Source organism: Ambystoma mexicanum, chromosome 6q (genome assembly GCF_040938575.1).
Source record: "Ambystoma mexicanum isolate Mex_15411 chromosome 6q, UKY_AmexF1_1, whole genome shotgun sequence".
NCBI lineage: Eukaryota > Metazoa > Chordata > Amphibia > Caudata > Ambystomatidae > Ambystoma > Ambystoma mexicanum.
The window spans coordinates 351,907,505-351,932,974 of record NC_090937.1 but is presented as its reverse complement, the minus strand read 5'-3'; the positions used below and the strand labels follow the sequence as shown (position 1 = coordinate 351,932,974).

At 46.2% G+C, this 25,470-nt stretch overlaps 1 protein-coding gene across 1 annotated transcript in view; it reads right to left on the bottom strand.

Moving 5' to 3' along the window:
* Window positions 1-25,470, bottom strand: part of ABCA1 (ATP binding cassette subfamily A member 1) — a 241,282-nt gene that overhangs the window by 94,252 nt on the left and 121,560 nt on the right. Inside the window, exons 9-11 of the mRNA XM_069630840.1 lie at window positions 14,702-14,945; window positions 10,231-10,370; window positions 7,503-7,619 (exon numbers count right to left, since the gene is read on the bottom strand). Coding sequence (XP_069486941.1) covers window positions 7,503-7,619; window positions 10,231-10,370; window positions 14,702-14,945 — 501 coding nt within the window. The remainder of the gene's footprint in view (window positions 1-7,502; window positions 7,620-10,230; window positions 10,371-14,701; window positions 14,946-25,470) is intronic.

Below are 25,470 nucleotides of genomic sequence, written 5' to 3'. Positions count from 1 at the left end.
TCAAAATGCAATTTTATATACTTTCACAGCGTAATTGTAAATACTTTCAAAGTGCAATTTTAGAAACAGGAGAAAAACACACCTAAATTTGAGAGGCTGCTATATGGACAGGTTTGCAGGGTAGAGTGAGGTTCTAAACCTGGTTCCGGGCCACTCCTCCCTCACTAAGTCGCTGCTGGTTGACGGCTGGCAACTAGCTTCCACTGCGGACACCTGCAGACAACCAGGTGCCACCTCTGTGGGAGCCGCCCTTTGCCTTGGCACCCTTAGCCACAGGGGCTGCACGGGCAGAGGGCTGCTCTGGGAAGGTCGGTGATGATGGGTGGGATGGCCAATCAGGGGCGGTGGACGGGCTCGGAGCGGGAAGGGAGGGGAAGAAATCGGAAGGGAAAAGAAAACAGCGGAGCAAGGAGGCACAAACACTCGACAATATTAAATGAAAAGGGCCAAGAAGGGCTCACCAGGAAGGATCTCGTGCAGCGGACACCCGCTCAGCCAGGTGAAATGGTGAGTGTTGTGCAGCGGCCCACTAGACCCAGACAGAAGTTCTCAGAGAGGCCAATCAGGGTGGTGGGTGCGGTGGGAGGCGGGAGGGAGGGGAAGAAAGCGGAAGGAAAAGAAAACAGCGGGGTAAGGGGGCACAAACACTTGACAATATTAACTGAAAAGGATAAAGAGGGGCTCATCCGGAAGGATCTCGTGCAGCAGTTACCCGCTCAGCCAGGTGAAATGGCAAACACGGCGTGCAGCGGCCTGCTAGACCCAGACAGAAGTCCTCAGAGAGATCAATCAGGGTGGTGGGCGGGCTGGGAGGCAGGGGAAGAAAGTGGAAGGGAACCAGGAAGGGAAAAGAAAACAGCGGAGCAAGGGAGCACAAACACTCGACAATATTAAATGAAAAGGCCAAGAGGGGCTCAACAGGAAGGATCTCATACAGCAGTCACCCGCTCAGCCAGGTGAAAATGCAGGCTGCTCTCAAATACGGCCTTCGCCATTTGACCAAAGTGAGTGCTCCCACAACTTTTATCACACTATGCTTTAGCTGCCAAAATTAGAAGTCTGTACAAGGTATTCAGCTGTCTGCTACTTCAAAAAAATGCCTCACTCCTGATATTTCCACATAGGTAAATGTTAATATTGACAATTCATAAACTGGACGTCACAGTGTATTTGTCTACTGCCTTACACATGGTGACATAATTTAAGTTCCCATGATACCTTTGCGTACTAAAGACACATTCTATGATATCAATAATGTCACTATTTATGCAAATTAGGGGGGACCACACATCTTCTGTCGCCCAGGGCCCCACAAATCCTACAACTGGCCCTGACTACAAGTAACTCTTGCCTTTAGGATAAGCGTCCCCCTGCCTCCCTTCCTAAGGAGAGTGAAGGTGGTCAGGTGAACTTTGCTGTTTCACCTCTGAAAGTGTTCAATGTGACCCTGCTGCTCATCCGGGCAGGCAATGTTAAACTTGGGAAAGTTGCTTTCTTGGTAGGTATGAGTAAAGAGCTGCGGCAGTTAATGAATACTAATAAAATTGGTTATTTATATTGCAAACACCTCAAAATAAATTAACTATTGGTAGGTCCATTGGGTCTCATTCCGAGTCAGGCGGTCTGGTAAATTAATTCTGGTATCTGTGGATACCGGCACTTTACCGGACTGCCCAACTATAGGTTTGTCAGTGGGGCACCTGGCTTACCTCCAGCTAAATGCTGGAGGTAAGCCAAGCGCCCAGCCAAAAAAGCCCTGATGGAGACCTACCGGACTCCATGAATGGCGATTTAGTACTGCCAGCACTCGTAATCTGGCGGCAATGCTGCCGGACCGAGTGCTGGTAAAGGTAAGTATCAAATGCCGTATCCTGGCGACTCTATCACATTGCAACGTATAGGGACTTTGATGAAGTTGGACTTTCCTGGGGTGTGTCTCGGGCCCGAAGCACCCGTGTACTTGGCACCCCTGGCAAGACTCATGAAGAACCTAACTAACGCTCATTAAGGCGGCCTTGAACTGGGACGCCCTGAATGCATGACTGACTGTGAGATGACTGTAAGAAGCAGGAAATCATTAAGTCCTTTCTTTCTGGGCTATATTAACGACGGGCCCCATATTATCCATAACAGGACTGCGAGACTTGTCCTTGGCCTCAAGCCCTGGGATCGGATCTTTCCAGCTCTGAAATCTCTCCATTGGCTCCCATTGGATGCAAGGATTAAATTCAAAACTCTCTGCATTGTCCACAAGGCTTTCTGGGGCCTGGGTCCAACATACCTTCAGCTATCCCTCTGCAAATACCTCCCATCTCGAGCACTCCGATCCTCTACCTCTAACTCCCTCAGGGTCAGTCGTTTCTCAAAGAAACGAGCTGGGGGGAGATCTCTGTCTTTGGCTCGGGCCTCCCTCTGGAACAGCCTCCCTGCCACTCTAAAACTTGAGGAGAACCATCTCCGGTTCTGGAAGCACCTCAAGACCTTCCTCTTTGCTTCTGCCTTCTCCCCCTCCTCTCCCCTGCTGATTCTACTGTCCCTCGGCACCATGCACCTGGCCATCCTCTGTCCTCCGGGCCCAGGTACCTGCTCATCTTGTCACCCCCCAGGCACTGCCTCCGGGCCACCCCTTGCATTGGGGTCTGTATCTGTGCCCATACAGCCCTCCCCTTTTCTTCCTGCACTTTCAGACCTACACAGCCTGCTTCCATAAACCCAGCACTTGCCACTTGCTGGCTGCACTCCCATTGTTTGTTGCCTTTTTATTTATTAATTTATTATTATTTTTGTGTTTTCCTCCTGGCTCTGCACTCTCCTTTTGTTCCCCCTTCCATGCAATTCTCCCCCTCCCCCTCTACCCTGCACTTGCACGTTCTCAATGTCACTGGGCCTAGTAAGATCGTTGTTTTTGTTCTCCGCTGTTCCCCTTCCCTTGTCGCGCTCTGAAACACTTGTGCAGGAAAAAAAATATCAATATCAATGTTGAGATGGAGCCACATAGACTACTTCTGCGGCAATAACTAAAAGGGCCCCTAGATGGCAGCATTGCTTAAAACTAGGAGACCGAGCAATCATATTAAAGACACCAGTGTGCAGGTAAAGAACCTTCTCAAACATCTGTGCTGTATGAAACAGGCTTCAGACTGGACTGCGATGATGAGGGGCATTGACTGGAATATGCCGGGTTCCTTTTTTAATGGCCTAGTGTTAAATTCATTAGTTATTTTTCACTTTTGTGCCTACGGGAAACATGGGCCACATGAAATCCACAAAATGCCACTCGCCCCCATACGAACAAGGAAGCACTGGTGTAGGCAAACACCTTCACTGATACGCCCTCTGCACGCTCACCTGCACACAATACAGCAACCCCGAAGCGCTAGAAATATTGCAGAACAGCCCCCGTGGGTAGGGGTGGAATTGCCTATAGGCAACGCTGGAGATTTCCCAGTAGGCCTCTGCACCCTGGGCCTCTTTAGTGTGGTAACTTACTTTATTTCCACATTTTCTCATAGGAAAAGGACTGGGCTTGCAGAAAATGTCTAACATGGGGCCACTTTGAACATTATTTTCAGGGTCTCTTTTGGTTGCAAGCCCATCCCTTTGCTTGCTAAAAATAAATGAAGGCCTATGGGTGGGATAAGAGACCAGAGGCATTGGGAGAAATCAAGGGGGCAGAGAGGTGAGAGGGACAGACCTACAGTATGGAATACGGAAGAAAGATGGCGAGAAAGGGGGAAAAGAAAGAGGACGGGTGGAGAATGGGGGCAGACGCAAACGAAGAATGGGAAAGGGAGAGCAGAGGAAGGATGAAAGAGAGGGATGGGAGATTGTGGGTGGGTGGATGCTGGCGCCCTTTCCAAGGATAACGTGCGTTACAGGCGACCGCGTTGAGATGTTATTTCAAAGAGGAAACACATGCCAGCCTTGGAATGCCAAATGGCACGTGCCCTGGGCAGATCGACGGAGCACACACCTAGATATAAAACCAGACTTGGTACAGGGAAGGACGAGTCACCGCCGCTGGGAGTGGGCGATGACTCCGTTTCCCGCCCTGATTTCCATTCCAAAGCCAGCTCAGCAGAGTAGTGTTTAAGAGCAGCAGAACGGCCATCTGGTATCATTTATTAAACATACCCAAACGTCTTCTCTCAGGTTGGCAGGAGCTGAGCACTGCAAGGAACATCCACTGGTTGGCGCTCTCCGGGCTACACAGAAGCTCTAAATGGTATCTAAGCACTTTGCGGCGCAGCATACCCGCAGTGGACATTAGACACAGCAACATTGCTGTTCCTTTCAGACAGCTGTTCGCTCTTGCCAGTGCTCGCAATTGACTGTGCAGAACATTTGACAAACATACCGCCCCACAGGACCCCCACTAGCCCCAAAAGCTGGGCGCACAGCACTTGCGTTGCCAGCCCGCCCTTTGCACATTGCCTACATGCCAACCTTTGAAATCACCAAAGATGTAGATTTGGAGATGGAAAGAGGGAATTCTATTAGCACATTCGCTTAAAAAGTATTTTAGGAATCAGAAAGTTTAAATCGAATACAAATAGCAATAGTTTTGCCTAGAAAAATCGAGAGTAACCGTCCTAAATAGGGAATGTTGGCATGTACGACAAAGTCCTGCAATTTTTCCATAGTTCTCCCTTCCCCACTCACCGTGGGTGTCATAAGTAGGTATGTGCAGGGACAGCGTTAGGACCTTTCAACATTTTCGGTTAAAATGGGCGCCAAGCCTCAGGGGCCCCAGCAGCTGCCCTCCCGTGTTGGCAGTCTTATGGCACAGCAATGTTACATCAGGATATTACATTTACGCGCTGTGGCATGCACTGCTGCCCTCAGGCCTCGCCTCTCGCAGTATCCACCATGTTTGTATTACCTCGTTGCCGGTTACCAGACATTTGGTCGAAAAAAATTGGTCGACCAGACAAATGGTCGAACCAATTTGGTCGAAAACCAAATGGTCGAATTTTTTATTTTTTTATTTTCACCCCTTTTTTTTGGGGGGGGGGTCCCCCCAGCCCCCTTTTTTTTCTAAAAACCCATTTTTGCAAAAAACGAAAACCCGAAAAATAAATATATAATTAAAAAAAAAATTCGACCATTTGGTTTTCGACCAAATTGCGTCGACCAAATGTCATTCGACCAGTTTTAGGTCGACCAAATGTCTGGGCACCCTCGGTGCCTTCTTCCACCGGTTTTATCTGCGTAATAGCTCTTTGTCAGCAAGGTGCTAAATAGCCTTTCAGTGGAAATGTAGTGTATCACCCCACTCCTCTTTCCACTATCTTCACTATAATTTATGCACCCCACGATGTGCCCAAGTCTGTTTGTCCCAGCAATAGGCAGGGAACTCCCAAACATCATGTTGAAATGGGATATCATGGCCCGGACACATCTTCAGCCAGACCAGGGGGTGCTGGAGGGGTTTACATTGGGGAATGTGTGAGGTAGAGAATGTGCCGGGTCTCTGGCTCAGTGGACTAATGCATCCTCTACAGGGGCTTGTGTTTGCCCTCATGGTCACAAGTTTGAATCCCGGCAGGGGCACTCAGCCCTTCATCCTTCTGAGATTGATAAAATGAGTACCATTAAGTTGGGTGACAAGAAACATCTGTCATCTGTCAAGAGCACCAAGATGCCCCTGTGCGGGTGAACGAGCGCTCTACAAATACACCTGTTACGTGTGTGAAAACAAAACTTGAGGAAAATGGAAGAGGTCTCCATGAAAGGATTGCATCGGTAGCATCATCAACAGGTCAATGCTAAAAACGAAAAGCAGGATATGGTCAACCGCCTCTTGCTCCTCACCAGTGTGGCTCCACCATCCCCCACAAAAGCAGAGGGACAGTATAGTCCCTTCTGTGTCCAGGATGACACCAAGTATGCAGAAAGTATCCTCAGCCTGCACATCACAGTGCCCTGTGCCTTGTGCAATCATCCAACTGCATCAGTTAAGCACAGGCACTGCCCGTTGGGTACCAAGCCTCACCTGTGAATACAGGTTAGCATGGAATCCACCTTCTGGTGAAATGTGTTCCACAGATGAACAAGGATGGGCTAAACAAGTGAGGGTTGAACTTTTACTACAGACATCAGATGAGTCGGATATAGACTACAAGACCCAGTGCTGCAAATGGCCTTGATTCCCCTGGGTTCATAATCCGGCAAACATTATCTCCATTGACTCCCAAACAGGGAGAAATCAAAACCCAACGCCTGAGCTGGCACAGCAGAGTGCAGCTGCAGTGAAGAGCTGCTCACAGCGCTCAGAGACATCTCAAGCTCAGAAAACCTCAGCTTTTTTTTTTGTTGAACTTAAGGGAGGCCATTTTCCAAAAGCTCATAAAGTGAACTGAGGAAAGCTGTGACGTTTGCACTTATGTGCAAAAAGGTCCCCTATATGCAATTTGTCATTTGCATTATGAAGTACGCAAAAAGGGCATGAAAACAGGCAAAATTGCCTTTACTCCTCCCTGCTCTTTGTAGTGCAAATTGTGTGAATGCTGCCTGCCTGTGAATTTGCAGTGGATTCCTACAGAACCTGCATGCCACTAGCAAGTGTAAAAAGACAGGAAGATTACCACAAGCATGACATTCAGATGCTGACGATAATGACTGCAGAGAGCATGGGAGTAGCGGAAGTAGTCATTTAATTCCGTGCCCCTACTCCACCCATACAACTCAATGAGCATATGTCAGAATATGAAAGGTGTGCATATGCTTTAAACGCATGATTTGCACATTCTCCCTAGCACATGAAGTACAATTAACGTTAGATGGCTGCAGACCCAGGAGCCAGGGAACCATTTGGAGTGGTTGAAGAGGGGCGAATGGTGAATGATTTAAAACAGGATGAATACATAAAGCTGCATGCGCTGCAACACAATGACTACAATCAGGTGCATTTTCTTTCAATAAGGCTCTTTGCAGAGGCTCTCAGTCTGCATGCTGGTAATTGTAGGCTTCCATTTAGAATGGGGAAAATAAAGCATGACACATGCTCTTTTTTTGTAGAACTATATTGTCAGGTGGATTTATTATTTTTTGCATGTTTCAAGTCAACTCTCTAAAAAGTAGTGTTATTTTAATTCTGTGATGTTTTATACCATTACACTCTTGTCAGTTGGCTGGAATGGCACCACCTTAACCGTCCCAGTGAAAAGCCAGAGTAATTTCTTTTCCATTTCCAGCGCTAACTACTTCACATTACGGGGGTCCAAAGACACCGGGACGGATACAAGTTACACCACAGCAAAACAACCAGCTGCTCTAGTGATATCTTGAATATAGGTCAGCAGATACGACCGACTTTGAGCAAAAATACAGCCAATGATGGTCTGGGGAACTAGTAAAACTCAAGACTCTTGGGTGCATAATCAAGCAACACACACAGAAGACACACACACACACACACACACACTCTTCAGTGTCTGATGTCTTGCAAAGTGGCCTGTCTTTGGGTCTGAAGGGTGCATCAAAGGGAAAGTCATACTGACCCGGATCAGATCCATCTCTGGGCTACTTTCCATGAACCTCTGGATCTTGGGTCGCATCTCTTCCCACATCCCTCCAAGGTCACGGAACACGCCTAGCTCCTGGAAAGTCTTGTTCACCTGGAAGAACAAGAAAACAAAGTAGGAAAAGTAAGAAAGAACAAAGCATGTCTGAAATAGAAAACACAGGATGTTCATTGGCTGCTGAATGGAGCAAGTGAATGATACGACTACGGGCTGGGATGTGCTTTACTCCATGCTCTACTATCATGTATACCCTCTGCAGCTCTCCACATCTATTGGACTACAACTCCCGTCAAAACAAGCCAACATAGTTAATGGTGAGGGACCGTGGAAGTTGTAGTCCAAATCATATGGAGAGCAGCAGAGGGTATACATTTTCACCGTGCATGGAGTAATGCACATGCCAGCACTTGACTAGGCTGGCTTGTTTTGACTGGTTGTATAGTCCGTCTAAACCATCTGGATCGCCAAGTGTTGCAGCCGCTTACCCTAGGAGCTCACTGGCACGCTCTTCTTTGGAGCTGGTAGTCTATTTGCACTCTTGGAATCGAGAAGGGGTTAGCATTTGAATCCCTTTGAAAGCCATTTGTTAAAGCTAAACTTGTGCAGGGCCACTGGCTCAGATATCGCACAATAGTATTATTGGTTCATTTGAAAAAGGGAAAACCGTCATCAAGGAACGGGTTTCTGAATCTGCAAAATCAGGATCGTACGACCAATTCTTCTGGGCGAGTAAAACCACTCTATGATACAAAAATGACTGTTATCAACAAAGTCCACAAAGAGAGTGGTTAGCCCTATGCCAGCACCTGGGAAGAGCTACATTCCTGAAAACACATCCGGCAGTTGCCCTCCTGTGATTACCCATGATGGCAGCTGTACGAAAACAAGGACACCCCAAATCCTCAAGTATTGGGCAGCCCAGGTTTGTGCTCAGGCCATCTCTATGTTCAGTCTTTAGAAGTGGAAACATCCGCCGACCACTCTGAGCTAAAGTGAGTGCAAGGTTCACACTTTTGACATCCCATCCCAAAGTAAATGTGTTTGATGTTACATTAAGTCATGGGGCTGCAACCTCTGGCTCGCGAGATGTTTTGGAATACAACTCCCATCAGTCCTAACCAGCATAGTCAATGGTGAGGGATCGTGGGAGTCATAGTCCAAAACATCTGGAGAGCCGCAGGTTACAGACCCCTGCGTTAAGTGCCATTCTCTGGCTGTTGGCTGTCCCACAGTCCTCGCCAATGGTTGTCTGTATACGTGTAGTTCCAACGCAGTGACGTTTGTTTTCGGCGACCTACTATCCCACTAAAGTGTAATAGCGTGATGCCCGCTGCTCCGAGATGGGCCCATGCGGTTCTCAACACAAGAGCGGTAGGGCTGAAGCGCCAAATACTGGCTCTGAATAAACTAATGAAACATCAGGTGTAGGGCCCACAGATTTTACACCAAAGGTGTCCCAGTCCCAAACGCTGGTGAAGCGACAATACCTTTCTGATTTATTTCATCTTGGCCTAGTTAAAGCTACTAGAATAAAGCAAAACTCCAAGGCCAATTGTGGGGGGCGAGAACGGAGGGGTAGAATCTAACGGTTTCACCCCAATACTGCGAACACCATTACTGCGAATCTGAAAATATCCAATGGTCTGCAACTACTTTACGCGAAAATATAGACGGGGGGATTGAGATGGGGTATACATTAAAATGTGGGAATGTGGAGGAGTGCAGGGGGTCTCACCGCATTTTATTTTCGCATAAAGTAGTTGCAAGAAATTCGATATTTTCGGATCCGCAGTCATTTTTGCGGTATTTCCAGGTAGATCCGAATCTAACACTATGGGACGGGAGTCTACTGTCGCGAGTGACGGGCTGGACCTTACCACACCTACCGCACGTGCATTCTCAAGGCACTGTAGGTGCACATGAAGCTACGTCTTCATCCTAAATTCAATGGCACTATCGGGCATTGCTCGGCCACCTCGGCAGGGTGTTCTTTGGGACAAGCAGCTGGCAGCAGTACACCCCTTTGCTAGAGCAAAAACGGCATGCACAGAACCCATGATTTTCTGTAGTGGGCATTAACTGTTGATATATAGTTGGCAGGAAGACGTTTAGTCATTTCAGAAGATGCCCCAGCTGTCACGCCTATCTGACCAAAACCCGACCTCTAGATACCCAGCTAGGCCACGCTGTCCCAAAAATGCCCTGTGTCTGCAGAGTGGCTCCAGTTTCCGCCTCATGTTGGAAGGGCAAAGGATGGGAGTGGGATGCCCACAGTGCGGGTTTGTAACGGTTTGTACATACAACCTTGGGCAAAACGCTGTCCACACTGCTACATTCAAATGTGCCCCTCAGCCGCTACCTGAAACAAGCAATGCAGAAATTACGGGTATCGGGGCAAGCAATTCACTCACAAAATGTTACCTGGGTTGTGTTTATATATCTCCTGGGGATCTCTGACAGACCATCTCTGAACTACACAATTCTACACCCGGGGGTTTACTTTTATGGTGGGGTCACATTTCTTATTCCGGGTTTATTCTTCTCTCCAGGGACAGTAGGAACCTGCTATAGTGAGTAGCGGCCTCCGGGCTCCAGGTGCGTTGCATGCACACAGCGATACCGTCTCCTCCCCCCCGCCCACCGCCCCCCAGAAGATGCCTGAGCGAAGGTGGCAGCACATTGAGCTGCTTCATCAATGGCTTACCTCAGACATGAGATGCCTAGTGGCCGGGGTGTCCGGGGTGTAGAGGACCTTCCCGATCAGCAGGGGTTTCAGAGCCGTCCAAATCATGCGGGAAAAGGGGTTTGACTCCAGGTTCTTCATCAGATCGTTGCAGTAAGGCGCTGCAGAAACACATGACAAGATGTAGCAAGGGCGTGCAGAGTAGCCCACATACCAAGCGCTCGCCGGGCCCCACTTACTGGCTCTCGGACACACACCAGCAGCCAAGACGTGATCCTCCCTCAACGCCCTATATCCCCTGCGAACCCTGTGCTGTATTTTGCAGCAGTATTCTGCAGGAGGTAGCCCTCTGACCATTTTAATGTGAAAATATCAACAGGCGCCAGGAGGGCTGAACACTCATCACTGCTTGGAACACAATTACATCACTAAGGCTGGCGAATCCAAAAACATCATTGGCCCCTGAATCAAAATGTGACCAGGTGTTATCTACACTGCAAAAAAAATTACGGAAACTTAGCCATCAAGGCCACTAGCGATTCAGTCTTTTTTGTTAGCTAGACCCCAAACACGATGGAATGATATCCGCCAGCATGTGTGAGCAGATTTATAAATACCCTCCCTCCCTCTCTCCCTCCCTCCCTCCCTCCCTCCCTCCCTCCCTCCCTCTCTCCCTCCCTCCCTCCCTCCCTCCCCCTCTCTGGGCAAGAAGGCATTGTCTGCTGAATTGCTGTTAGAGCCACTGCAGCCAAAGCTGATAACAGCATGAGCAGTGAAAAACATGAGCAGTGAAAAACATTTGCATCTCAGACATACGTCGTCATTGCCTGTGTCCTTCAGGAATGTCACAATCGCATTGACGGAACCCGGGTAGGGTGATGCAAATATGCTCTGCAGCCACTGCTGGGATTGTAAGACAGCTTGTAAGGAATCAGAGGGCAAGCTCCAGAGACTACACGTGCATATTTTGTTTTATTATTAGTGTTTCTGTTTACTGTCACAAATGCAAAGGAAGGACATTTTGAGATACAAAATGGTGTGATCTTGGAAAAAGCTATTAAAACAGGAAAATATTTAATTGTACTAACATTGTAAAGTGGCTCTTATTAAAATGTGACAATATTAATTTCTAATGATCACTTCCAGTATACAGTGAAACCATAATAAAACAAATTGTGCTTAGCTTAATTAGCAAGCAAAGAACATTATCAAAATATAGAGGAACCATATATACATTTTATTTTGATAGAAGGTTATCATTCCAAGATGTAAAGTCTGGTACACTCTGATTATACCCTTGAAATACACCTATGACAAAGGGTACGGGACCAAACAGCACTAATGAGGGTTCATGGCTCCTTTGCATAACATCAAAGAGCATTTTGGGAACATAAGAATAACCACCAAGCTTTATCATTCAGAAATATGGCTGTGATGAAAAAGTTATACACTTGAAACACAAAGTACACAAAACACCCCAGGATGGGTGCACATTTATTTTTTCACAATTGTCACCCTAACATTTAAAGTATGTGCATCCATGAAACACATGTGCTCATTCGACAGCCTTGAGATGTGCGTACGAGGACAACAGGTCTGTGACATCTGTTGCTCCACAGGGTTCAAGTACTGAATTTTAGAAGAGGAGGGGCTGGGTTTTAGGATTAGGATGTCTATAGGTAGGCATGGACGCCCTTAGATAATTATACGTATAGGATCAAGGGTAATCATGTTTTCATTGCAGCTCTGAATGTCGCGATGAATGCTGTCCCCTATTAGGATTTTGTATATCTGCACCATGGCAAACCCACAACATACAGCAAAAAGCAGCAAAGGCAGCTAGAGAAAATCCAGCCACCACAACAGTGGTGCACAGACGTCTGGTATATGGATTGTGGCCGATTGTGGACTAGTCTAAGAGGGTCACAGAAGGGAGAGCAGCCAGAACAGGGCTGTGCAAGAGAGCACCGCATAGGCAATCTACGACGAGGGGCATACGTATCCAGTTGCAACAGTTCCAACCCCCAGCTTCATCCCGACTCAATGTCCAGCCAGAAACGACGAGATCAACTCATCGCGTATTATAAATAGCAATTATCCTACGTTGCATAAGTCAACAGGAAACCAGAGGCAAAAGCATTTATAGCAGATGTTGTGCGATTCTGGCTTGGAACAAAGAGCAAACAAGGAGGCAGGCCCTTGCAAAAACAGTTACAACCATTCAGAAAAGTTAAAGTTATATGTTAATACCATGGATCCGTTCAAAGAAGAGATTTTTTTGTTGTAAGTGACTGAATAGGCTAGATAACGCAGCAAGGTTGCAGTTGCCGTCTTACTGTAGCTGTTAGTGTGTCTGTTTTTACAGAGCACAGACAAGCATTTGGCTTGTGGACCTGGGCCCTTTTGAAAGGCTTACCTGCACCGACTGTAAAAAGATGTTAATGTTGATTTCAGCATCCACTGCCATTCATTGAAATGCCAGCCAGCAAGCACGTATATTGCCACTTGTTTTGGGTGGGGGGGGGGGTTAAAAAAGCCCGGGAACTCAGGAAGACATAGATTCCTGTGCCTTTTTAACACCCCGAACAAAAAATAATCAAAACTGCCCATAGAGGGCTGTGGACTTGCAAGCGCTATGGCCTGAGGGTGTAGGTGTGTGTTTATGTGTGGGTGGGTGTCACAATACATTAACAAAAACGGCTGAATGACTCCATGAAATTAAACGCGCCAATGCACATCCTGGTAGGAGTGGGGAGTGGGCACAGAATTCGGAGCGCACGATTTTCTGTACATGTGGTGATTAATCTAGGTGTGGATGCTTATGTGAAGGGTGTTTCATAATCTGGGGATCCCCACTCAAGCTGCATGCTGTTTGAGGGAAGTAGCCGGGCAATCTGTGGGATCCTCCAGTCATGTGTGTGTGTGGCTGCGGTTCTAGAGGTGTATTGGAAACGTGGCAAGAGTCGTTTTATAGGGATCTGGTATGGTTTTTGAGAGTTGTTTGTCGTTGCGGGCTGTGGAGGGGGGTGGGGCAGGAACAGGATGGTGTGGTGTTTGGGACATTAGAAAGCTTTACAGTCTGGGGAGTGTATCCGTTTATTGATCAGATTGAGAGCGGGCATGGTCGCGGCTAGCAGCTCTGTTTAATCCATTAACGTTAGAAATTTGGAATTATTGCTGGTAGTCTGTGTCAAGAGGAGTATGTGAATGGTTTCACGTGGGTGTGGCCGAATGTGTAATGTAACAGATGGCATGATCAGCAGTTTGATATGTTGGGATACGTTGGTGAGGCAGAAATACGACTTAAAAACAACCAGAGACTGCCTTCTTTGGCTGACTTTGTGGTCTGGATCACGTTCTTTTCGGGCACTCGGTGGAGGGGGAGCTAGGATTTTATTCAAGATCGGGATGCAATGAACAGACAAGTCTTTTGTGTAGGGAAATGGAGTAATCGATTTCATGCTGTTTTTTTTCTGCTGATCTGCTGTTAAGAAGGGTGCAGGAAAGTTTTGTGTCTGTGTGTGCTGGGGACAGGGACAGTGTATTAAATATATAGTGCTTTTGGCAAGATTTCCTATGGGTGTTAGCCGTAAACAATGGAGTTTTTGAGTAAGGAGTCTTTTGAATATCTGACGATGGCCATTCTCGAATGTCGCAGTGAAATTAGGTAATCACTAGAGTGAGTTAGAGTGATGGTGAAGTGAACTGTACGGTTGGTCAGAGGCTGTGATTGGGGCGAGTGGTAGTGTGACTTAGTGAGATTTGTTTGAGTGGCCCACTGAGTGATGAGAATGATTGCGTCAGCATGAGTGGTAAAGTAATAGGGCGAGTGCTGGCATAATCAGGCCAAGTGAGTAGTAATAACTAAAGAGGTGTGTGAGTAGATTCAAGTGGGGTAGTGAGTGGGGAAGTGGTTGTGAGTGAGTTACGTTAGTGCTCGTGGTGGAGAGAGTAGTTAAGTCTGAAGGCTTTTTTGGGTTAGTGGGATGACTGGGGTTAGTAGGTGCGAGTGGACTATTGAAGAGGATGGGATGATCTGAGAAACAATCAAGAGCTGCGTGCTCTGCGCTACGTACCTTCGGCATGGTTAACAAATATCGGCTTGACAATATCCTCAGAACAGCTGCAATACAGGCCTTACTCAGCTTCTGATTTACAAGAAGGGAGATTTTTCCATCACACTATGTCCTCATTCATACCACATCCGCCACCACCCTCACACCTGGTACCAAACTATGACCGTCAAACGCAGCACATATTCAAACCCAAAACACATGTAGAACGAGAGAATCAGGATTGGCTCTTCCCTGATGGATACGCCCCTACCACAGTGCCTGCGGATTACTGTGGAGGGGAATCCATAAGAGGGCTATCCACATCCTTTTTTTCACATATCAAGTATTTTTATGTACAGTGTCACGACTGAAGTTAGCTTGACAACTTTCATAAAAGCAGCTCAACTTACCCCCATCCCAGGCACCTGGGTACTTACTTGTGGAATTGTCATAGACTGCCTGGGTGTCGTCTTCGGTGCTGTTGCCGGTGCTGAAGAGAGCCTTGTAGTTGTTGTCCTCATACCAGTTGAGGGATTTGATTTTGAGGCCCCCGCCCTCAGGGTGTCCGCACACAATCCGCGACACTGCCTGGTAGATGTCAGTGGGTGTGCTTGTGCTGTTCATGTGAGTGAGGAACTGTACCTCCCGCCTCATCTCTCCCCAGCTCTTCATGGTCATCAACTGCAACCAACGGGGGAAAGCCACATCTTAATCATGAAAGTAACAACAAAGTGGAGAGAAGAGTACATTTTATGCCGATAGCACCACATTGAAAATGCGAACACCTGCATGGGACGCAAGTACATCACCACGTGTAGGTCAAAAGATAAAATGATGATTCTATTGCTTGATAATCTTTCAACAGAGCCTTAGCACTATTATTCATTGATTTCTGCCTCTTGGTTAGATAAGCAAGTTGCTCAGGCACAGATGAGCTCCCCAGCATCCGTAAGACCCATGCAATGTCAATGCTTCTTCTCCATAGTCATGACATTTTACAAGTTGGCCTGAGTGCCTTATCCAAGGCAGGACCATGCCACGGCACTCTAGCCATAAAGTGGGCCCTTGTCTTGGGGGTCAGTTTATGCACCCTACAGGGATCACACATTCCTAGGCTCAAATAGGGCCCCAGCTCAATGAACGGCACCCATATTGTAAGCTGACCTGAGGCTATTCATAAGAGAGCAAACAGCACTACTTTAACAACAACAGGCTAGCGGCATAGCCAGATTGTTATTATCCAGACACTGAACAGTATTTAACTGGAACAAAATATTTGCCCGAGCACCAATAAAAAAGTGGTGCCCAATCTCAAATCACTTGTCATTCCTTTTTTTGTGGCTTTTTAAGTACAATTATCAATCTTATTGGGCATTTTGGCCAGCTGCACGGTGGAGTAACTCAAACGCGAACACAACCCCCACAAAAGTAGCCAACACGATGGTCAGATCGTCAGGCATTGCCCTGTGAGGCAGTCCTTAGCCTGATGCTGAATAATAAATGCAGGTGCCAAGGGGCAGTGAAGCCAGCAAAGGTCATTGTTTCCAAATCCCAATAACCTTTTGAGATTATCATATTTATAAGAATAAATCCAACAGTGACCCCCCATGGTACAGGTGCCAATATCTTTTGGTAGTTTTGAATGGGGAACAGAAGGGGTCGGGTAAGCTTTTCACTGGCGGTTCATGGCGGCAGGTGCGTATTGGATAGGGGAATGACAGCCGCTAGACCTGACACATCTGATCATGATATGCAAAGTCATGTCCATCTTATGATTCTATAAAAGTGCTGTGTGTAAGAGCAACGATTTTCTACGGGCCTGACTTCCAGTTACCTGACTAGGCATGGTTGCCGGGATCCTTATGACATACACAATGTTTGGGAAGCTTGCCCTCTGGTCTCATGTTTGTACCACTGTGGGCAATGTAGGACTCATTCATTTGCTCATTTTCCAAAATGGCTGGCTATTTCCGTCATCACAAATTCCTGCCTGAATTGCGGCGCCTCCATTAAGCGGACTACAGAGCTCGAGAGTTCCCAGCAGTACCGGTCCCATGAGCAAAATAGGTCCCTGGGCGCGGAAACATTTCATCAGAAGTGCATCTTCGATCAAAGAGCAGTAAAAGGCTTGCATCAAACCAAACACCGCTGCCAAGGCCAGCAGCTATACGCTAATGTCGAAGAGGACCTCTGGGCTCATCGCCAACGCATGGCTCTCCATTTCCCCTAATTATCATCTCTGGCTTCCTGGGCATTTCTGAGCAGTGATTAAATCAGGTCTGAGCGCAACTGCACTGCCAGTGTAAACAATGAATACGTAAGAGGTTGTGTAAAATCGAAACCTGCTTCAAATTTGCTTAGTAGTTGCAGTCATGCTCCTTCACAAGAAGGCCGTTTATCAATAAAGATTTGTTAGAAAGGACCTCATTAGATAAACCTAATTCAAATCCAACAGAATGCCCATTCTAAGTCAGTCCACTGAAATCTCAGCCAATGGACCGGTAGTGTTTGCCAAAATGAAATTCAACGGTGATGTGTTTGAACATGTAATAGGTGCAGCAGCCAGCCAGACGGGGATCGAATGCAATGGAAATGCAAGAGAAACAAGAAGTAGGATGAATAAAGAAAGAAATGGGATGAAATAAAAAAAAGAAAAGAGAAAAAGGAGAGGAATGAAGAGAGTAAAGGGAAAGAAAGAAAAAGAAAAGAAAGAAAAAGAAAAGAAAGAAAAAGAATTGGGGAAGAAGGAAGGATGGGTGGCGTACAAAGAGAAAAAAGGCAGATAGTAGAGATGGAGAGAAAGGAATAAAAGAAAGAAAAAAGACTAAAGGGAAGGTGAAAAGATATAGGTGAACAGAAGGAACGGAAGAAGAAAGAAACGTTTTTTCTCTTTGTACAAAGAATGGTATTTCCAAGAAGTCAACTTCACGTTAATTGATTGATTGATTGATATTTTATTTCTATCGCGCTCCTACACAAGTGTTTCAGAGCGCGACAAGGCAAGGGAGTGGAGTGGAACAGAGGAGAACCAAACAGCGATCTTACTAGGCCCAGTGACATTGAGACGCTCAAGTGCATGGGAGAGGAGGGAGGGGAAAAGTGCATGGAAGGGGGGAGAGGTGGAAAGTGTGAAGCAGAGGAGAAACAGATAAAGAACAATAAATAAATAATAAAGGCAACAAACAGTGGTTTGGGAACATTGTATGCAGGGCAGCTGAACTGCCGTCTCAGATGTATGTACAATGACTGACTCCTAGTAAGATTAAAAACATTGTGTACTAGTATTTTGCATTTGGGTTTTAAATCGTGCAAAACTAGCTATCAAGCGACAGAGCACTACATGCCGTTGAGGGTAGTGTATGAGGTAATGGGGAGGGCTACACTATGTGGTACGGGATGTTTCGACCATGGGGATGGGATGTGATGAGGTAACGCAAGGGGCCAGGAAAATGAGGTGGAGCTTTTGTTCCACCGTGCAATCCAGTGAAAACAAAACAGTAGTGATAACAACATATAAAGGGCAAGGCAACCAGGTATGTGACGGTCCCCACTCGCGTCTAAATTCATGGCTGCTGGGTATAAATACCATGGGATGCAGATCAGGCCTAGAAACTGAGATGCTGCTTTGGAATGCCGGCTGCAGAAAAGAATGTCATTGTGCGGGGGCGAGGAGGAACTATATGTTCATGCTGTCAAAATGACAGAAAACGTGCAATGGGTAAGAACTAAGAGTGCCTGTGATACGACCGAAATACTGAAGAGCAACGTGCGGGACAAGGCCCAGACAAGACATCAATGCAGGGCCACAAGAGAGCAGTTTCCCGAGCATGTTGCACCGTGTAAAAAACCTGAAAACGCACCCCGCCCCACGCTGCACCACCACTCCAAAATCATTAGATCATTCCAATTGAAATAATGATTAATTCACGTGTGCTTACAATTAATAAGAAGACAATGTAAACAACAATAGTACAAACAGGAATTCATTTTCCGTATCCCATGTTTATGTTCATTGTCTCAGAGAAGGGCACTCTCCTAGATGTTGCTGCCGCAAAAGCACGTGGTGCTGCTGGATAATCCGTGTTTCCCAAAAGTACTCTCAGTTGAAAGTGCAGGTTGTATGTTAAGATATTCTGGCAAAACCTATCAAATGATGGTAACTAAGACATGCAATTGTATCACTAGGCAAATCGCGGGGTATATGGTCATGTGATTTCAATACCCATAGTATCAACAAAGGAAACACTTATATACCCAAGCCAACATTTTTTTGCTTTGTTAATGCTTGTTTTCTATCTTTGCAGTTACATTTTTTCCCAGAATCATCCAAAAAGCCAGAGGAAAAAAAACGTATGGCATATTTGTCCAAATATTGGCTATATGAAAATCTTGTGTCGCCTAAAAATTCAAACAAATATGCCATACAAAGCATTACAGTGAAGAAGTTCAGAGGGGGCTACGGTGGTGTCCCCCGCACCCTTCTTCACTGTAATGTGAGCGGGTGTTGCAGGGGTGTCCCCCGCTCCCGACTCAAAAAAAAAATACTAAAAAAAAAAAGAAAAGCGGGCACTGCAGGGCCGGTTCCCAAGCATGCAAATGAAGGGAACCGTCATTGCAGAGGGATGTTGGTGTGCCGCCTACAGGCAAGTAAGGGTGTGGGGACAAAGGCAAAGTCTGAAATGTTCAGAAGAGAGAAGATCAAAAGTTCTTTTCGGAAAAATAACTTTCGGTCTTTTCTCCCACGAAAATTTCAGGGTTGATCTTCCAACTCCAATCCTTTTTTTCCACATCACAAAACCGACACATGCTTAAAATTGCTAATGGACACATACAACACAAAACAAAGGACATACTCTCCTTAAACGCATTCCCATCAGCCTTTAAAACTTCAATTTTTTCAACTTCTTGCCCCTTTGCTAAAACTTAAAGTGCAGCAACAAATATAATGGGTAGCAAAATTGCTTTTATTAACCTAGTTACTCAAGCATTTTGTTTTTTCTTCCTACTAAACAACATAGTTTGGCAATGTGACTCCATGCCATCTCACTGATTTCATATAACACATCAATGGAATCTGGGCTGGGAAGAGTAGTCTTTTTTGTTTAAACTGATTAATGTACCTGAAAACAATGATTTTCAAAGGAAACCACAATGGTGTACAGATATGATTATGATATGGCATTCATAACGCGCCTATACACAAGTGTTTCAAGGCGCGACGAGGCGAGGGAGAAGAGAGGGAAGACAGACACAGCGATCTTACTAGGCCAGGTGACATTGAGATTGTGCACGAGATGACATGGTATCACTCATTTGATCGCCCTAGGCTATCCCACAAACAAGAACATGAGCCTCATGACTTGCTGCAAGGCCATAAATTAATGGCAATTCCTCATACATTAAGCCTTCCTCTGGCAATTTACTACAGTCTTCCCTCCTACTCCTCCAACCTCCACCTCCAGCAGACAGTCTCTGGCACTTTTAGTTAAGCCAGCAAAAAAGACCTTTTAGTCCATCCTAAGTCCCAGCCCTCGTTTCTGGCATGCCAGTGCTATGAAGCAATTATCACACTGTAAAGGTTCTAAGGCAGTTTAAGGATGCTTAGTTAGTTTCACAAAGAGATCCTAATTTGGAAGGTGGGAGCCTTTTAAAGCAAGCATTGGAAATGTCAACCACTTTGGCTTTTCTGCAGGTATCAGAAAGGCATTTGTCAGGCACTGCCATAGTGGTATTAACTGGCCATCGATGGTAGCAGCTTCAAAATGGTACGGTTACCAGTGCATCTAATAGCAGTGCCTGGCAAATGCGCAATACTTATACATAAGCCAAAAATTATGGATTTCCCAATGCTTGTTTTTAACAGGACTTCAGTTAAGGACACGCTTTCATCAAACTAGTAGGAAGTTTACAGTTCCAATAACTCACGGAGGACTGCTTTGAAAAAAACACTGGCAGGCACTTCGAGCACAACGTTTTGTGGCAAGGCTTGAAAAAGCTAGCTCAAAGAGATCCTAGGAAGATGTGTTTTGGGTGGGGAGGGGCAGGAAATGGGTGGGAATGGCCATAGGGATTAGCATGGCCATGGGCAGGCAATGTATGGGTAAATAACCAAACAACACCTACAAGCTTTGTGTGCCTCCTCATATGCCATTTCCCCTAAGCTGTACTCTAATGCAATAGTTTCGGCTCATGCGCCACCTAATAGCCAAAACTAGAAAACTGAGTAATGTATTAAGCCATTGGCTGAATTATGGGGTAGATGGATCTGGGAAGACTATAGTCCCCTGCCTCTGTCCATGCAGTGCTGCTGCCTGTTAATGAAAGGCGTGCTTCTCTCCCAGGTGGGAGATTCAACAGGCCAACCCTGTTGCGCCACCCCCTGCCTCCCAATCTGGACCTCAGGCTGTTGCCAGGTTTGCCAACCCCAAAAGACGGCAGTGGCCGGAGCCAGCGAAGCAAAAGACAAGGCCCAAATCAGGAACACAGCCCCTGGTTCTAATGCTGCTATGCTTTGCTTTTCAACAGACTTTGTTCCAGTTCTAGGACTTTACAATTGGTGGCCAGTCCTTGAACAGTGCAGCTACACTATAATAGTGAATCAGTGGGCTCTACAATACATTTATCACATTAATTTAATCCACAAAGTGTGACACAGAACCGCCTTAATAAGAACTCCTATAGAATATACAAAATGTAACTGAGATTCAATACAAAATGTTTTTTATCTTCTGTAGCTTTGCATCCATAAGGACATGTTTTCATAAAAACCCGAAACACATAATGAAAAAAAAACATACAAACCAATTTGACAAGTCACAACATTCATCACAAACATGATTACGAATTCGAACAACATTAAGTCTACATATGTTTCGACAGTTACAAAGATAGCTTCCCACTTTCTCTCCTTCTTCAGGACTTCGCAGTTCATTGCCCCCCCCCCCCGGATGGGTATATTCCCTATCCCATCGATTGTTACCAGACTCTCATGCAATGAATACTGATTGTGCAGTTAGTGTTCGCTGTGTCTATTTGGTGTCTCCCACTCTCTCTCTCTCTCTCTCTCTCTCGTTGGTGTTGACTCCAGGCTGATGTGCATAGCCAAACTTCATAAATGAGACTGTGGTGAACTCACAAAAGGAGTTTATTAAAAACGAGTTATCATGGTTTGCCTGCTTGAGGCTGCCATCTGCACGCTACTACAGTCCGAAGATTACTAAACTGAACTCTCTAATGGATCTGCAATTAAGATGGATTGCATCTATTATGCTAACAGGGTTTTGAATAGCAAGAAACCATCACCCGAAGGTATCATAGTCAGAACTGTAAACACTGTCTAGGAAACAGAATTGAAGAATTGATAAGGTATAATAATGAACAATATGCTTCTTGGAAGAGCAGAGTTTCCAATAATGCTCTGCAGGGCAAGTGACAGGGTTCCTTCTTTAGTGATACTGGCTATTTGTTCCACTTGATTGTGGCAAGTACAGACCAGCAATTTCCATCAATTCTTGCTCTTAAGAATTTCGAAAGCAGATGGCTGAAAGGGGAAAAACATTTAAATGCGTTAGCCGAGGAGGTTGTGCACCGGGGCTTAAGTTTTAAGTGCAATCCATCCAGTCACTGAGAGCCAATGGAGGGAGGCAGGCCAACCTGGGGCGATATTACCAAACTTCTGCAGTTTCAGTATAATTCTGCGCACCACATTCTGATCTCTGGAGACGACGTAGTCTTGTTACAGGAGAACCAAAATAGATACTATTGCCCAAATCAAGTAATGAGCAAATAAAAGATGTCATTGTCACAAACGTATGGGGGCAGCTCAGAAAAGATAGTAAATGTTTTCACCATCTCAGGTGGTATAAAGAGTATTAACCTGAGCTCCAAGATTAAGGCCTGCATCCATTAAAGTGCCGAGGCTTCGGACCACATGGTATGGAACAGGATAAGGGCAAACAAGGCTAGACCAGGTGTGTTTCCAGGGGGTTAGGGCTGTGTTCACAGTGAGAACTTCTGTCTTACTGAGGTTGGCTTGTAACAGTTTTCACTCATCCCTGCTTTCCTGTTTTTAAAGGTAATCAGGGCGTTTTAAAATTTTTGAAGAGATTAAGGCTCTGTTGCCCGATTTGGGAAAGATTTCGTGTCACGGGATACGTCAGAAAAATATACCCTTTTATCCTAATCAACTCAGCAAGTGGAGAAGTTAAAAAGATGTAGCGACCAGGTCGAGTCCTCAGGGACTCCGTATTTCATCATCTTGAATGCAAATTAGGGAGAAATGTTCACAGCTTCCTGTCGTTTACTAGACACCTTTCTAGATCCCTGGAGTGTTTGCAAGGTTCGGTTAGCTCCGGGTACAATCGTTTATGCTGTTGTATTTTGTACTTACTTTCGACGTTCTTCATAGGAATAGCGGATTTGATTGGGAGCGATTGCTGAGTCTTCATTTATAAGGGATTGTTGAGGGATTCAAAGCAATTAATGCCAGTGTCTAAAACTAATAAGACTGATGCCCTGGTAGCATCTTTCCAAGAGGGTGCTTTAAAGGCTTGCACAGGTGTAAAGTTATCATCAGAAAAAGAAGTGGTCACTGTAAGATGCATGGGTATCCCATAATGGTACAACAAGGACAAATGAGTGGCTTAGATGTGTAAGTCTGAACATTACTGGAAAGCATGTGATCAATAGCATGCCCAACCTGGTGTGTTGGAAGGTTGATCAGAAACAGCAAACCAAATTCGTTCCATGGATTTGTATCCAGTATTGTGCATGTGTTTGTCTATTTGTCATCACACCCGAAGTTGAAATCTCCTGATATTATTAAATTCGAGTGGGGCATTTCTTCTCTTTCAGCAACATGAAAAAAAGCATTGGTTCACTCTCTCGTGGCATGGCATCAGGAAAAGCAGCAACGGCAAACAGCAGCATCAGTCGCATGCTCTAACCTGTAACCACTGCACAGTGGCGGCCCGCCCACCCACAAGAGACAAGAGAGGCCTGGCAGTCGCATACTCTAACCTGGAACCACTGTACAGTGGCTGCTCGCCAACCCACCCACAAGGGAGGCCTGGCAGTCGCATACGCTAACCTGGGACTACTGCACAGTGGCGGCCAAATGTCAAAATAAAATGTAAAATGTATTTGTTTTCCAAAAGACGCATTCCAACGTGTTTTACTGCCAGACTTTTTTATATTGTCTATTCCATTCCAGCAGGCACTGTCAAAAACCTGAATACTAAGATTTAGTTCCAAGGATATAGTGGGGGAATAAATGATACCTCTCGTCACCACTGTGGTTAGCCATTGAGAGCAAGCAAAGATACTAGGCCTCATTCCGACTCAGGCGTTAAGGGGTTTACGGCGCCGTAAACGGCGCCGACCCTTAACGCCTGATTACAAGGTTCCCTTTGCGGGATGGCTGTTTAACGCCTGCTTTTTGCAGACGTTAAAAGCCATGCAGCAAAGGGACCTTGGCAATAATTACGGCACCCTAATTTACGGTGCCGTAATTATCGCCTTTCCCCATTCCCATTATGCCCTATGGGGCAAAATGGGAATGGGGAAGGGGCCATTGGTGAATGGGGAATTACCGCCCCACTCACCTTGGAATGGGGCAGTAATTCCGCCATCCACCATGGCGGAATTGCAACCTTAGCGGCATGGACCATGGTGCTAATAGCACCATGGTCCTCCGCCAAGGTTGTAATGAGGCACACTGACTTCGCAACACTAGTTAGTTGTAGTCTAGTTCTAATAATGACCTGCCCTAATTGTGTGATCTTGGGCAAATCGTCTAACCTCTAAGAGCCAGTCTGCAAAACACAGGAGCCCTCTGAAGCCAATTACACCCAAGCATTTGCTTCGATATCACATAGAAGCTTCTGCCAAATTGGCTGAAATCCAAACTTGTGTATCAGACTACTATCCTCATTACACGGACGGCAGTGGACCAAGGTGCTATTAGCACCTTGGTCCATGCCGGTAAAATACTGGCACCGCCTTGGTGGAAAGGGGAATTACCGCCCTATTCCAAGGTTGGTGGGGCGGTAATTCCCCCTTCCCCCATTGCCCTTCCCCATTCCAATTTTTGCCCCATAGGGCATAATGGGAATGGGTAAGGTGCTAATTACGGCACCGCAAATTGCGGTACCGTAATTAGCTCTCTGGTCCCTTTGCGGGTTGGTTTTTAACGCCTGCAAAAAGCAGGCGTTAAATTCTCCAACCCGCAAAGAGACCTCGTAGTAAGGCGGTAAGGTTTTACCGGTAAAATACCGGTACCGGTAAACCCTTACCGCCGTCCGTGTAATGAGGCCCTATATCTGCTGAAAAACACTGTGGTAGGAGATAGTGTGACGATGTCCATCTTAGTGAGAGAAAAAAAAGTGAAGTGTTCTGCAACTCCCCCAAGGTATGTGCGTTGAAAAAGGGTGAAAGAAAACTCTGCCTTCAATAATGACATGTATATGTAAACACAGTGACACTTTGCACGATATAACCCTGTGCTAAATTCTCGGTTGTGGAACAAGGAGGTAATTATCTTAATCCCACTACCTTTCCCTGTTATCTGATGACGGTCATCATATCACCTAATTTCCATGAGCCCTAAATCTCTTACTTGCCAAAATGGATAGTGTTTTGAATCGCATTCCCGTCATTAGGCGCTACTTAAAAAAAAACATTTAATCGCCGCCTGCGTCCCTCTCCAATGTGCAAGCGCTTAGCATACAAAATGCCGTCTTTTTACAGTGCAGGCACGCCAGGCACAAAAAGTTACTTTCGGTCAAGCCTGGGACTGCACATACTGTACAGTGAGGCAGCCGCCGCCGGAGAGAATAGACCGCTGTTGTTTGCCCAGGAGGAGCGTGAGGGAACCAGAAACAAGAACTCCCAAGTCAGCAACAGCTGCCAAGAAAAGTTACTCAGCGCAGGAAATATTCATCCGCAGCAGCAGCCAGAACGTCACATGCTCCCAGTTATTTATTTCATTCATTTCTTGAACCCCAGACAAAGGGAAACACGGGTTATTACTGGGCAAGCCCGGGCGCGGCCGCTTCGTTTTAGCCGCCCCCGCATGTCTGCGCGTGACCGCGCGTCCCTTATGTTGTAACGTTGTGCGTCAGTTACGTGAATTGGCGGGAAGCGGGGCGCGCGGCCACCATGGCGCGAGCATCTGCTTCCCCTCTTAAGGCAATGGTGTTCCTTGCTG